This window comes from Spermophilus citellus (assembly GCF_964194105.1).
Source record: "Spermophilus citellus genome assembly, chromosome: 3".
NCBI classification, from domain to species: domain Eukaryota; kingdom Metazoa; phylum Chordata; class Mammalia; order Rodentia; family Sciuridae; genus Spermophilus; species Spermophilus citellus.
Genome location: NC_138184.1, coordinates 117986213 through 118001381, shown reverse-complemented (window position 1 = coordinate 118001381; position 15169 = coordinate 117986213). Strand labels below are relative to the sequence as shown.

At 35.5% G+C, this 15169-nt stretch overlaps 1 protein-coding gene across 2 annotated transcripts in view; it reads left to right on the top strand.

The window, feature by feature from the left end:
• The window catches only part of LANCL2 (LanC like glutathione S-transferase 2), a 53329-nt gene that overhangs the window by 18056 nt on the left and 20104 nt on the right, over positions 1–15169 (top strand). For both annotated transcript variants that reach the window (XM_081287654.1, XM_081287655.1), the window contains exons 2-5: positions 1011–1128; positions 6702–6909; positions 8558–8705; positions 9993–10139. In XM_081287654.1, the coding sequence (XP_081143780.1) occupies positions 1011–1128; positions 6702–6909; positions 8558–8705; positions 9993–10139 (621 nt within the window). The remainder of the gene's footprint in view (positions 1–1010; positions 1129–6701; positions 6910–8557; positions 8706–9992; positions 10140–15169) is intronic.

The window sequence follows — 15169 nt, the reverse complement described above, 5'->3', positions numbered from 1 at the left end:
TGAGATGTAAACATATATTTCCAGGGGTTAGCCACTTGGAATTTTCATTACATATATAGTGGCAAATTAATTCTTAGTGTTTGATTCCAGAATCCCAAATTTCAGTAAAATTTGCCTTGACACCTCTAATTGTGCAATACAGGTTCTTTTCTATAGTCCTACAATAGGAGCATTTCATTATGAAAGTGAGTCAATTTTTTAGGAAGATTTAATAGTCAAATTTGTGTATGCCACATAACAACTTCAAAATACACGAAAGAAAAATAATCATAAAAGGCAGAAATGAAATTCTATAATCATAAACTGTTTTTAAGACCCTTCAGCAATTGATATAGCAAATAGACTTTTAAAAATCAACAAAAGTATAAGAGATTCTACTATGTATTTAAGAATGTTGTATATTTCTCTTGGGAATGACTGCCAGAAATGAAAAAAATACCTGTTTCCTTTGTTCTTAGCAGCCTTAGAATTTAATATTAAAAAAAAGTATTCTCTATTAGTCTGACAGGGAAACTGTGGCACTTGTAATTATTTGCAATTCATGAATCATCTCCGGATTGGACATTTTGCATATGCTTTTCATTTGATTTTTCTTCTGTGTAAGATGCATTAATAATTTGGGTTGATTTTGGTATTATGTTCTTTTTTATTTATAATATCTTATATTGCAAGTATTTTCTATTTGTCATTAATTTTTAAATCATCTTATGTGTTTTACCTTATAGAAGCTAAAATGTTTGTGTAGTCAAATCTATCTTTTTTATGTTTATTTATTTATTTTTTATTTTATACCAGTTATTTTTTGTGAACCTACTTGTGAGTTGTAATACCCATAGAGCATTATCTCAGTAAGATACTAACCCTGTAAAAGTCAAGGTAGTGTCCAGGTAGTCAGACATTGAAATGGGCCACCTAAAATAAGTTCTGTTATGTTCATGTGACTTACACTATCATTATGACATTGTCCTATTCTTGTGCAACTTAAATTTATCTTTTCTTTTGCTTCTTAGATCATTCATAATTTTGTGAGGCGGATCCAGACCAAAATCAAAGATCTTCTACAGCAGATGGAAGAAGGGCTGAAGACAGCTGATCCTCATGATTGCTCTGCTTATACTGGTTGGACAGGTGAGAATATGGAGTAGAAGCAATTAATATTTTTTTCTTGTATTATGAGATGTAAGACTTGGCTTTGAAATTTTATTTTAAAGTGGTAAAGTTTTTACTCTTGAAGTCTTAAGCTATCTTCATTGAGAGATTCTTTGGAATTTTATTTCTAAAGAAATATCTTCTGCCTGAAGTTTGACTTTTAATGTATATAGTATGTGATATTTTTACATTTAGTTAACCTAATATGTAGCTGTGAAATGTGTAATAAAAGTAAACTTGCATAAGGGGTCAGGTGTATTTTGTTTTGCTTGGTTTGTTATCATTCTTGCTTTACTCTTGTGATAGGTTGTGACTGAATGATTTCTCTGGTCTGTTTCATAAACCATTTACCCTTACTGCCTGAACTCAATATGACTCATTTGTATATGTAAAGATTTTTATTTAAATTTTAATAATAATGGTTAAACAGGCAACCAGTAATATACTTCACTTTTTAGAAAATATAATTTTTTTCAAAATTAACTTGCTTTAACTAATCTTTATATTTTTATTGTTTTTACCAGGTAGCCAGAACATTATAACAGCTATTTGGGGTATATAAAGGAAATAAGACAGACCTTGTTCTTAGGGATTAGACTAAAGACTGATTAAATTGCTAATGACAGTTTTTATAACCTTCTTATTAAATTGTTGTAGTTGAATTTCTAATTAGCATAGACACAGGTATATATGTTAGAGCTACCGTGAACCCAAAACCTATTTTTGCAATGCATAGCGAAACATGGCAGACTTGATAATTATGTACTTATATTTATTTCAGTGATGTTTTATTTATTATTTGCCTTTTATAAGTACAACAATTATATGGTGACATTAAAATTATATATTTCAGACTTGTAAACCCAGATAGACATAGATCAAGTTCAATTACAGTGCAAAAAAAAAATATATATATCCTAAATGTAAAATTAGATATTTGTGGTTAACCAGAAGAAAAATACAAAGAATATTTTGAGAAGAAAACTATATTCAGGAAAGAACAATAACATAGCTGTTAATAGCACAGGTTTCCCTTAAAAAGTCTTTTACTTACAGCATTTCCTCTTACTTTTGACAAATATTTTTAACTCTAATAGTTAGGTTCCAAACCTACTATGCATAGAGTCATTCAGAAAGCTTTATAACAAACTAAGAGGACAACTGCAGTAGGAACTCTGGGAATCTGTATTTCTAAAGAATCCTTATCTATTGCCATCTTCTGGAATCATGGTAGAACCACTGTGGAGGTATTTGGTTTCAGTGATATAAAATAGTACTTAGGGCTTTTGGGTTTAGGAAAAAGTATGGAAGGTACCTTTCCATCTTTTCTCTTAAAACCATACAGAGCAAGAGGAATGAATAAAGCATTCATCACTTATTCCCTTTTGCAAAACTTTGAGACAGACCAAAAAAAATTCATTCAAATAATTTTGGATAAAAAAACAAACAACATACAGAATGAGTGTGAAAAGCCGCGCACAACATAGCAGGAAAGGAAAGCCACAGGGCCCAGGAGTAGCAAAATCCTGCTTTTCTCTTTCTCCATATTCAACAAGGAGTAATTCCCAGAAGGAGTGGGCCACACCCTCAACAGGAACTTTTGTGGGCACATCTGAGTGCAAAGTGAGTAGGCAATGCTGGGCGAGCAGAGAAGAAGAGGCATGGAAAGTGTACAAGGAAAGAGTATAGACCTTCAAAAAGGGGGTAGCGTCCTTGGTGGCACCAGCTAATGGCTTAAGGCAGGAAGGAAACAGCAATGACTGACACCCTCCTGAAACAAGAAAAGATATGGGAATCAAAGGAAATCTGGCCACCAGAAGTCATCACTATTAAAGAAAGAAACTGTTGTTTATTACTTTGCAAGAAGAGGATGCCCTTGAGAAAAAGCAAAAACAACTATGAAAGCTACCCTAACCATTTTTTTTTTTTTTTGGCTAAGGAATCTTCCTGTCAATAATTGCTCTAGAAATATTTAATATATTCACACTTAAGAAAAAAATTTGTTATAATGTAAGGGAAAAAAGGGACTCTCAGAATGTCATAAAAGGAATTCTGAAAAAGGAAACATAAGGAAATGCCACTGCAATGTGAAGAAAAATTGGCAATACTTTGAACATGAATTTTGTAAAACTTTTTAAAGCAGTAAGTTCACAAAGCAGAAATAAAGGCATTTGGAGAAGAGAGGGCCAGAAAACAAGAGCCTATGATAAAGAATTGACAGAACCAAGAAAATAATTGAAAAGGTAAGAATTGACCCACAAAAGTCATTTAAAAAAACTGAAGTACAAGAAGCTGAAGTAACACTAAGATGACACCATGGAATTGTCAGCAGCACCATGAAAAGCCAAGTATCTTTCTTGTCTAGAAAAGTTTCAATACATACTTTCTGAATAAATACATTACTAAATCAAACCATTAAGGGGGAAAAAAGCAAAGAAAAATAAACAAAAATCAACTAAGGAGAAACTCCTGGTTTTCAGTCTGGAATGTACGGAGTTGTTACTCCATCCTAACAAGGGAAAAGCTGAACAAACTGAAATATCACCTCTTCTTAGATCTATCAGAGAAGTTAGGTCACAAGGTGAATTGCTTTACCAAAAGTTGGAAGACAGGTGGATGCAGAGAATTAGAACTAATAGGAGCTATTGCCAGTTACTGCCAAAACACAAGGTTAGAACAAATTTAATTATGGATTGTGTTAGTCAACTTTTCATCACTGATAAAATACTTGAGAAAATCAGCTTAAAGGGGGAAAGATTTATTTTGCTTATGGTTTCAAATGTTTCAATTCATGGTCACTAGTCTCTGTTGTTTCTGAGCCTGTGGTGAAGCAGAACATCACTGGAGTAGGGAAGAGTCTGTGGCAGAGCAAAGCTATTCACCTCATGGTATCCTGGAAGCAGAAAAAGTGGGGAAGAGGCCATGGACAAAATAGATCCTTCTGGAACCTGCCCTAAGTGGCCTTCTTCTTTCAACTTGGCCCCACCTCCTAAAAATGCCATCATCCATGAACTCATTAATGGATTTATCCATTGATGAGGTCATAGCCCTTATGGTCTAATTACCTTCCAAAAACATTGCTGCATTGGGGACCACACCTTCCACATATGAGCCAAACCATAAAATAGATCTAACTGGCCTCTTCATAATTCATGAATTGAGGCAGCCTTCCTTCTACAAGTTAGATGGAGAGCTCCCTCCTGGCAATGGCAGAACAATGTGTTTTGTAAGGTCCGAACCAGGAAACAAGAATGGTACAAAGAAGATTGGTTAAGATCAAGTTACTTCAGCTTATTATTATTTTGTAAGGGTTAAAGCAGAAGAGACTTCCTTATTATACTGACACAAGTAGACTGAAGTCTGTTTGGGGGTAAAACTGGTCTTTTGGAGGTCTTTCTGCTTCCTTGAAGTTTCAGTTTATGTAACATTTATCAAGAGTGACTCCATTTTGGTTAATTCTTGTCTGCTGGGGTCTCATGCAACAGTTCAATCTAAAACAATGGGCTCCCATAATTTTTGTTTAATAGTAGGAAAACCTAAATTGTACTTTGATTAATCCTGGAGGCTTAGTGTGAACAAATATGAAAGAAAAATTCCAGGGGGACTTAATCATAAGAGGACCTCATACAAATGCATCTTGCCTCCAAAAGCTCTACTGGGGCTTCACAGTGAATATTGAAGTGTTCCATCAATCTTTGAGCAAAAGGAGGGGAATGGAAACCATTTTTAAATACCTCTGAGCACTTTGTTCTTAACAAAGCCCACCCTCTGAAGAAACTTTTACCAGAATCTGACCTCCTAGAGTTTTAACATAGCCAAACTACCTGGGAGAAGGAAAATACTCAAATCTAGCTGGCTGTAAACCTTCAATATTGGGGAAGTGAAATAATTAACTCCAGCTCCCACTGGACATCCAGGCCCTCTAAGGGAATGGGAGGTGAGAGGCACTGGTGAAGTTCAACAGTTTAGGGACCAAGATTTGCCAGAAGATGGAGACCACGGTACTATGGACCATTTCCTCTTCCCACACTTACCTTACATCTCTAAAGCCCTGTTTACCACAGTGCCTTTTACCCAGTGCGTGTCAACATTTTAACAAAAAATTACAAAGCATGATGACCGTTTTCTTTTTATTTGTCCTCATGTACTTTAAAATACTCAAGCATTAAATATAAGTTTTTAGATCCTCAGGTTAACCAGAGAGTATTCTGTTTAGAGGTTTCTGAGTCAGTCAGGGAGTACTTATTTGTAAACTTTTTATAATGATTATTATGTTCAAAATTTATCTGTATTTAGCTTCTAACTCTTCTCTAATGATTACATAAATTTACATTTACTTACTGGAAGAGATAATAAGCAACTCATACAGAAGACTTTTTTTTTTCAGCTTCCAGATATGCTGTAAGGGTTAAATGTCTTTTTACAGAAATGGATAAGGACAAAATAAGGATTGCTCAAAAAAATAAAGTATTGGGCATTAATATGAAAGAGTCATGGGATACCCTGAATAGGAAAATTGAACAAAGCAGAATTAGATATTTTGAGAACTTTCAAAAGCAAAATAAAAAACAGTAAAAATCAGAGGATGTTATTAGATAAAGACCAGAATATTGAAGAACATAAATTCTACATTAACAGGATGTTTTGTTTGGCCATTTCACCATCATATCACTTCTTTCAATACTTTTTTCTACAATATATTTTATTAAATAATAAAACACTTCACTGTCATACTGACTTCTTTTTGTTAACACATATTAATTGCACATGTTGATGGGGTCAGTGTGATAATCCCAGAGGTTCATTCAGAGCACATTGATCAAATCCAGCCACTCTTCTACCCTCCTCCTCCCATAGCAACTTCTTCCACCCAGGCATTAAACTATGCTTAAGAAGCTATATACATCATCCTCCAAAGGTATCAAAGCCCCCTCTCTGGTTCATGTGAAGATCTGGGTGTGTTATTCAATCTAAAATAGGAGGATTGTGTAGGTGATAGTCCGTACATGTGGTGTTCTATAAATGTTAATCTGACTCACTGATCAATTGTATGGGTTGATCACTAAAGAAAATTGAAAAAACTGTGCCAAATAGAAAAATTAGAAAAAGCAATAAAATCCAGAAAGGTAATCATTTAATTTGGGGTAGCATTGGAGGGAATAATTGAAGAAGAATTAAAAAGAAAAGGTAACTTGAGATACAAAAGAGACTGAATATAACCTTGAAATGAATAAAAACAGAATGAGCAGGACTATCCTCTGTATTTCAGCCTTGGTATTTCATCTCTTGTTTAAGAGCATAGAATCACCATGCCATACCAGTTAGCAAGATAATCAATTTACATGTGTTTCTTTTTTTTTTTTTTCCCAGCTCTTATTTCTGTGGGGTTTAATTTTCATTTTTAAGAACTATTTGACATAATTTTTTTGATGTTACCCCTTCAGAAAATGTAGTGTTTACGTAGAAGAATTTATATCATGTAATTTAAAAATATCTTGAAGGTAAAAAGGAAAGGTAGTAATATTTTTCTTTTGGGGTGGGGATCATTTCAGGCATAGCCCTTTTGTACCTGCAGCTGTACCGGGTCACTTGTGACCAGACATACCTGCTTCGATCTCTGGATTATGTAAAGAGAACACTTAGGAACCTGAATGGTCGCAGGGTCACTTTCCTCTGTGGAGATGCTGGGCCCCTTGCTGTAGGAGCTGTGATATATCATAAACTCAAAAGTGACTGTGAATCCCAGGAATGCATCACAAAGTAAGTTTTTAATTCTGGAAACATTTTCTTTAAATTCTTAGTTGAAACGCTAGCTGTAGAAAAATATACGAAAAAGAAATTATTTTTAACTTACTCTCCTGTTGCAAACAGGTCTCCCTAAGAAATAAAAGGGTTTGTATGTCTACTTTTTTTTTTTGTACCAGACATTACACCCAGGAGTGCTTAACCATTGAACCACATCCCCAGCCTGTTTTTTAATTTTTTATTTTGAGATAGGATCTCACTAAGTTGCTTAAGGTCCCCCTAAGTTGCTGAGGCCAGCTTTGAACTTAGCGATCTTCCTGCCTCAGGCTCTGGGCCCCTAGGATTACAGGTGTGTGCCACTTTGCTTAACTGTATGTCACTCTTGAGCATTTTAGTGAAATCATATGTTCTTTTTCTATTCAAGCATGAGTATTTCTTAATTTCAGAGGGACTTTAATCATTTTTCCTAAATAATTTTTGGTTGTCTTCAATGCATGAAAATTAGCTCACAATGCTGTAGATCCACAAGAATAAATTAATCATAGTTTAACTTTTAACTGATTAGGTATATTAATGAAGTTGAAGTAAGGAATATGTTTCATTGTACCTATTGGTTTATATTCCTTCTTGAAGAAGTGGAAATCAGGGCTTAGTTCTAGGACCTGATCTAGTACATGTTAGTTAATGTCTGTTGAAAGTTAGAATGATTCATACTCATTCCTAAGCACTGGCAGCATTTCAGTGCCATTTTTATTTAGATTTTAAACCACTTTGTTCTAATGCTAGATGAATTATGTTACATGGTTTAGAATAAATATAAAGGTATACATTTTGAACAGAAAGATTTTTTTCTTTCTTTCTTTAATAGTGCTGAGGTTGGGACCTAGGGCCTTGTAACAGCCTGAGCTAGAGGCCTGACTCTGGGTATCCAAAAAGTAGGCGTAGCTACTTGCTAAAAAGCTAAACAGGAAAGGTAATTATAGAGTGTGAAAAGAACTTTAATCAGTATAGCTACACCAGGAAGACAAGGGGACCCATGGCCTTAGTCCTGTCTTTGAGGGACTGACAATTACTTTGAGGTTTTATAGAAAGAGGAGTAAGTGCAAGGTTGTTTACACTGTTGAAGGCTTTTCTTAACTGCCAAATAGGTGATCTTGATCAGGCGTGCTTTGTCCATCATTATCTCATGATTGGTCAGGCTGGGCCTTTTCCAAATAAGAAAATTGCACCTGACGTTGCTGAGCAAGGGATGGGGTGAAGGAAAGCTTCAACTCATTATAAGATGTTTATCCATCAGATCTAGATAATGGAGGCAGAGAGGCCAAGTCTTCGCTCCTGCTTTTGGTCACCCATGGGGCATTTGCAGACAAAAGTGAAGTCTAAGTTGAAGTCTAAGTCCTTGTTACACTTGTACATGCTAAGCACACACTCTACCACTGAGCTATGTTCTCAGATCAGGTTTTTTGCTCATAATTTTTACATTTGAAAGAAGAATTAGTAAAGTGGAGAAATTCTAGTTGTTTTGGGAATTTGGGGTGCTTTTTTAAATCATAGTTTTAAATTTAAAAATAAATACATTTCTAAAGTGATGAGTTACTTGTTTCGGAAAGAAGCATTTCAGACATGCACATTTGAGAAAACAGAATTTTTTCTTATTGTTTAGACTTTTGCAGCTGCACAGAAGCATTGTCTGCCAAGAATCAGAGCTTCCTGATGAGCTGCTGTTCGGTCGAGCAGGTTATCTGTATGCCTTACTGTACCTGAACACGGAGATTGGCCCTGGCACTGTGTGTGAATCAGCCATTAAAGAGGTATTGTGGGATTACTGACACCTGTGGGTATTCAAAGCTATCTGTTAGCATGGAGTTATGTTAGTATTAAGGGTCTGCTTCTAGGTTGAATTAGCTTTTTAAAACATCTCATACAAATAACAAATTAGCTGCTTTTCTTTTTAGGGATATTTTTTAAAAAACTCAATATCTGCTGGGTGTCATGGTGCTCGCCTATAATCCCAGCAGCTGGGAGGCTGAGACAGGAGGATCGAGAGTTCAAAGCCAGCCTCAGCAAGAGCGAGATGCTAAGCAACTCCACCAAGTAGGCAGGAACTCCACCCTGTCTCTAAATAAAATTCAAAATAGAGCTGGGGAGGTGGCTCAGTGGTAGATTGCCCCTGAGTTCAATCCCCAGTACTAAAAAGCAAAAATCTATATACTTCTCCATCTTTTATTGATACAACTGGTTTTACAGGAACCAAGCAACAACAGCAGCTTCAAAAAGTTTGAATGTTTATTTTTCTTTTGTGAGTTCTCTGAGGTGACTATATCTGGTGACCTATCTTCTTTTTACTCTGCTATGCTAAAATCGTATCTTTACCTGCATGACCAATGCTAGTTTGGTACCCTTAGTCCTAGGAAGGAGGGAAAGGGAGAAAAAGTATCATCCTTTGTAAGGACTCCATCTGTAAGTTGCCCATCTCATGTCTGCTCACAACCCTTTGCCAGAAATTAGAAAAAATGACTGTGTTCAGCTGTTTCTAGCTAGGAGACCAGATGCCAGCTAAAACTTGGAGTACTCCACCAAAATGATGAGAAGAACATGGGTTTGAGGAAACAATTAGTGTCTTTGCCACATAGTCATTCCAAACATGATGTTCTTGTGATCTGACTAAAATCCTTCAAGCCACAACTGACCACATTGCATTAGCTTTTCATCAGTGAATCTAAGTCCTACAGTCTTTACTGAAAAGTGTGTTTGCCAATCTTTTGGGCAAAACATTGCAGCTACAAAGCAACTAAAAAGTCTGGGACCATTTTTAATGGGAAGTTTTTCCAGATTTTAGTTGACGTTTTTTATAAAGAACTTTTGATTCCTTTCTTAGACTTTTTTTTCTATCTTTTTCTACTCTGATGTTGTCTTCTGAGTCCTCTCTGCCCACATTTATTAATTTATAAGATAAAAATGACTATGTTAGCTACTAATTGTTTAAAGAGTTTTAGATTAATAATCTCTCTATGTATACATAAGTGTTAATGTTAATTAGACCAGAACAGCATGCATGTACAATTTTTTAGATTTATGGAATCTCATTGCCTCTGTAGGTAGTCAATGCTATTATTGAATCCGGTAAAACCTTATCAAGAGAAGAAAGAAAAACTGATCGCTGTCCCCTATTGTATCAGTGGCACAGGAAGCAGTATGTTGGAGCAGCCCATGGCATGTCTGGGATATACTATATGTTAATGCAGGTAAATAACAAAATTCTGAAATACTAATACAACAACTATATTATAATATATTAGGTCAAATACAAATGGGAAATGAAATTTTTAGACAAATCAAGCTGGCTGAATTGAAACAAGCTCCTCCTTTGAATCATAGTTGCTTAAACTCTGCTTCATGAACATGAGAATTCCCAAGAGTACATTTAGTTGTTTTTTGCCCATGCGTTTCTTCTTTCCTTGTCCTCCTACTGATTGAAGTGGAAACTTTTTTAATACAGATGGATCTTCAGGGAGTAAAAGGGCCTCTTGAATCCAAACTGAGGCAGAACCTTTGTTATATTCAGATGCCCCCAACTTGTTATCAGTCATGTTCTGAAATTTTAACAAGTTTATTGCTGTGGTTATGATCTTGTCTCTTAATTATCCTTGTCACCTACTGAATTAAGAACCTGCACTTCTATGAAGTAGTTAGAAACCCATCCCAGGTATTACCTTGACGGATGCTTCTAGCCTCATTGCCTAAGGCCCCTTTCTGTGCTAAGTATACAACCTCCTTTTTCTTTCTTAAAATTATGCCTTTCTTTATTTTACAGAATCACAAAGCTAGTGAGTCAAGGAATAAGGATTAGGATTTAGATATCTTTGACTGAAAGCCTATTTTAAATTTTGTTATTTCAAATTCCTTTTTGAAAAAAATACTACACCATGCCTAAAGGAAAATAGAGAGCTGGGATTGTGGCTCAGAGGTAGAGCACTTGCCTAGCATGCATGAAAATAAAATAAGGGTATTGTGTCTACCTATAACTAAAAAATAAATGCTAAAAATAAAATAGAAAATTCATATCTAAACAAGACCAAAACTTTCTTTTCTGGTAATTAGTAGTCTTTGTTAATTACTGTAAAAGTAAACTTGCATATATTCCAGTTGTGGATTTTCTTAAAAGTGCAGCATGCATTTCTAAAATAACCAGAATTTCATTTGAATTTTGAAATAACAGTTACTTTTTTTTTTAAAAAAAGAGATGTTATAGTGTGATGTTTGTATGTTAAAGTTCTCTAGAGAAACAGAACCAATAGGAGATGTAAATACACATACACATACCTGAAGGAATTTATTATACGAATTGACTTTGTGCAATTATGGTGGCAGAGAAGTCCCACAGTCTGCCATTTCTAAGCTTGGAACCTGATGGTGTAAATCATAGTCAAGGGTCAGGAAGAGACTGATGTCTTTGTTCTAAGTAGGCAGGCTGGTGGGAAGGGGCAACTTCTTCCTCTTTTGTTCTACTTATGACTTCAGTGGATTAGATGAAGCCTACCCACATTGAAAAGGACCACCTACTTTACTGAGTCCAGCAATTCAATTGCTAATCTCAATCAGAAAGACACTCTCAGACATACCCAGAAATAATGTATTGGGGTACCCTATTGACCTAGTCAAGTAAACACACAAAATTAAACATCACAGGATATACTCCAGAAAGGTGTTTTAACTGGTAGCTCAGGCACCTCAAATCATAAAACCATTAGGAAAAACATAATAATGTGAGATCCCCACTGATGTGGTTTAGATTCAGATGTTGAGGTTGATTTTGTTGCATATTAGGAGTTTCTTTGAGAGAAATACAAATCATGAAATTTTCCCCTCTTGTGCTTTTAAAGTGAGAAACATGTTTACACTATTTAGTATTCTATTTAGAAATCCTTATCTTTTTAAAGAGATGTTAAGCAGTGTGATGGCACTGGCTGAGAGCTGACTCTGCATTTCTTTTCCCTGTTCCACATCTCCTGCTGATGTGGTAGCATTGTCCTGTGGTGGTATTATCCATTGTGTGTTGTCACTTAAACAGAACTTCAAATTCATAATGGCATAACTAAAACAATTCTTCTCTTGAAAATCCTTTCAAAATAATAATAATAATAATAATAATAATAATAATAATAATAGAAACTCACATTCCAAAATGAAACTAGAAGACACCTAGAGCCCCAAACTGTGAATATATAAACTGGAAAGAGGTGAATGAATGACAAATGTCCTAACAGGATAGAAGAAGATCACACAAAAGTGCCTTAATAAATTAGAGGCTGCCAGAAGGAATCAAGCCAGTTTCTCCTACAAACCCTATGACTAAGGAATTTCAAGTGACATGTACCATAAAAGTGGCATGAGACATTTGTCTATATGGCAGTGAGGGCAGGTCAGCAGAGGGCTCTACAAACATTTTTATAAGGAGCCAATGGTTCTCTGTAAGTATCTCCATCCAGCAAAGTGAGACGACTATTTCTCCTCTTAACTCCTGCTGGAGAGAAAGAGGATTTAGATCTGTTTTAGTCAGCTTTTTTGTTGCTGTGACCAAAAGACCCGACAAGAGCAATTAGAGGAGGAAAAGTTTATTTGGGGGCTTATAGTTTCAGAGATCTCAGTCCATAGATAGATGGCTTTATTCCTTAAGGCTCAAGGTGAGGCAGAACATCATGGTGGAATAATGTGACAGAGGAAAACAGGTCAGGACATGGCCACCAAGAAGCAGAGACTCCACTTTCCAGGGACAGAACATATACCCCTAATACATGCTCCCAGTGACCCACCTCCCCAAGCCACATCCTACCTGTCTTCAGTTACCACTCAGTAAATCCCTATCAGAGGATTACTTCACTGATTGAGTTAAGGCTCTCATAACCCAATCATTTCACATCTAAACCTTCTTGCATTATCTCACACATGAGCTTTTGGGGGACACTTTATGTCTAAACTGCAATAGTCTGAAAGAATTGAATCTACTATTCTGATTAGAGATGGCCAGGTATAGAGGTTGGTGAAGGGGGCTTGAATGAAAGTCTAAGTAGTTGTATGATGAGATCACCCTCTGTCACAGCCAGCCTCAGACATATCCCCAACCCTTGGCCAATGAAAACTCTACCCATACACCAGATGAGGGATTGAAGTCTCCTTTTTTTTTGAGAAAACAAGCTCAGATAAAAGATTTACAGACATAGGTATTTGAAAGTTCCCATTAAAAAAGTTAGCTAGAAATCTGTGATGATCAATTATATGTGTCAGCTTGGCTGAGCCAAGGTACCCAGATATTTGGTCAAAAATTATTCTGGATGTTTCTGTGAGGGTGGTTTTGAATAAGTTTTACATTTAAATTGGTGGACTTTGAGTATAGTAGATGGTCTTCCATAATATGAGTAGGGACCTTTATCCAATCAATAGAATGTTTAAATACAACCAAAGGCAGAACTTCCCTGCTAAGTAAGAGGCTATCTTCCAGCAGACTGTATTTGGAATTCACTTCATCTGCAACATTAGCCCTTTCTGGTTATTTAGCAGACTGCCTTTGGATATGAACTGCAACACTTTTGAGTCTTCAGCCTTCTGATAATCCCATTCAGATTTGGACTCAAGACTCTTGAGTGTATTGGTCAGTTTCTTAAAAGTCTTTTTCTCTGTATAACATACCATATTGGTTCTGTTTTTTTGTAGAATCCCGATTAAAAAATTATCCTACAACTCTAAAGTGATTTCTACTATTGAACAAATCCCGCCGTGTGCAGAGTATATTCAGTGAGCTTTGTACTACCTTATACAAAATATAGACAAACAGCCAAAGAATTTTCAGACATTTGAAGGAAGTCTCCAACTTGAAAGATGAGAGACCTAAACAAGTTGAAAAAAGAAACTCAGAACATATATTCTAGGAAGAAAAAGAAAACATCACAGAAATCAAATTAATAATTAATGTCTTTAGGCAAATAAGAGAAGCAGTTGCATACAAGAAACATTTGAGGAATAAGAAAGAGCTCTTAAAATTAAAAAGGGGTTGGGGATATAGCTTAGTTGGTAGAGTACTTACCTCTCATGCATAAGGCCCTGGGTTCAATCCCCAGCACCACCAAAACCAAAACAAAATAAAACAAAAACAAGACACACACACACACACACACACACACACACACACACACACAAAATAGTTTTTTTTTTTTTAATTATAACAATGTTTGGAATTCAAATATCTTAGCAGACAGAAATAAACAGTGGGAAAAGAAATTAATAGGATTAATTTAGGAGGTCCAACATCTGATTAATAGGACTTCTGGTAAAGGAGAATACAAAATAGCAGGGAGGAAATTTTAAGAAATGTAGTAAAAGAATATGTTCTAGAGATAAGGGACATGAGTGAGTTGCCATATTGGAAAAAACCTACCAAGTTGTTATATAATAAATGGGGAAAATTATCCATACCACATTATTATGAAAACTTAAAGAGATATGTTAAAATTTCAAGAGGAAAAAGGTCATATACCAAGGTTGGACATCAAAATAGCATTGGAATTTGCAGCAGTTTCATTGAAGCTAAAAGAGAAATGGAAACGCCTTCATGTTCTGAGTAAAAATGATTTTCAGCATTGAAAATTATCAATTAAATGTGGGCTAGAACAAAGACAGTTTTAAATATCCCAGTCTCAAAAAAAGTAATCCCATGGGCTGGGGATGTGGCTCAAGCAGTAGCGCGCTTGCCTGGCATGCGTGTGGCCCGGGTTCGATCCTCAGCACCACATACAAACAAAGATGTTTGTGTCTGCCGAAAACTAAAAAAAATAAATAAATATTAAAAAATTCTCTCTCTCTCTCTCTTAAAAAAAAAAAAAAAGAAAATATTAATTCCCCTGCATCCTGTCTCAGGAAGCTACTAGAAGGGAGTTAACTAAGAGAGAGATCCAGGAAAAGAGACCCTGAACAAGAGAGAGGGAATGAAATCTCCATGAAGTTGACAGGTGGATGTCCCAGTACAGCAGTTGTACACAAGTCCTAGAAAATAACTGATTAAGAATGGAATGAGATTGAAGAGCTTTCTCCATGAGGAAAAAAAAAAATCACAGCAGTTTTGCCTTTGTGGAAAATTAAATTGAGAGACTTTACAAGCTGTTTGTGCATGAGAAAAAAACTTAGATGGCAATTCAAAGAAAGCTAGTTAAATAAAAGAGTGAGAAAGTTACTAACTTTAGGAAAAACTGAAAGTAATAAAACTCTTAAGATATATACTTTA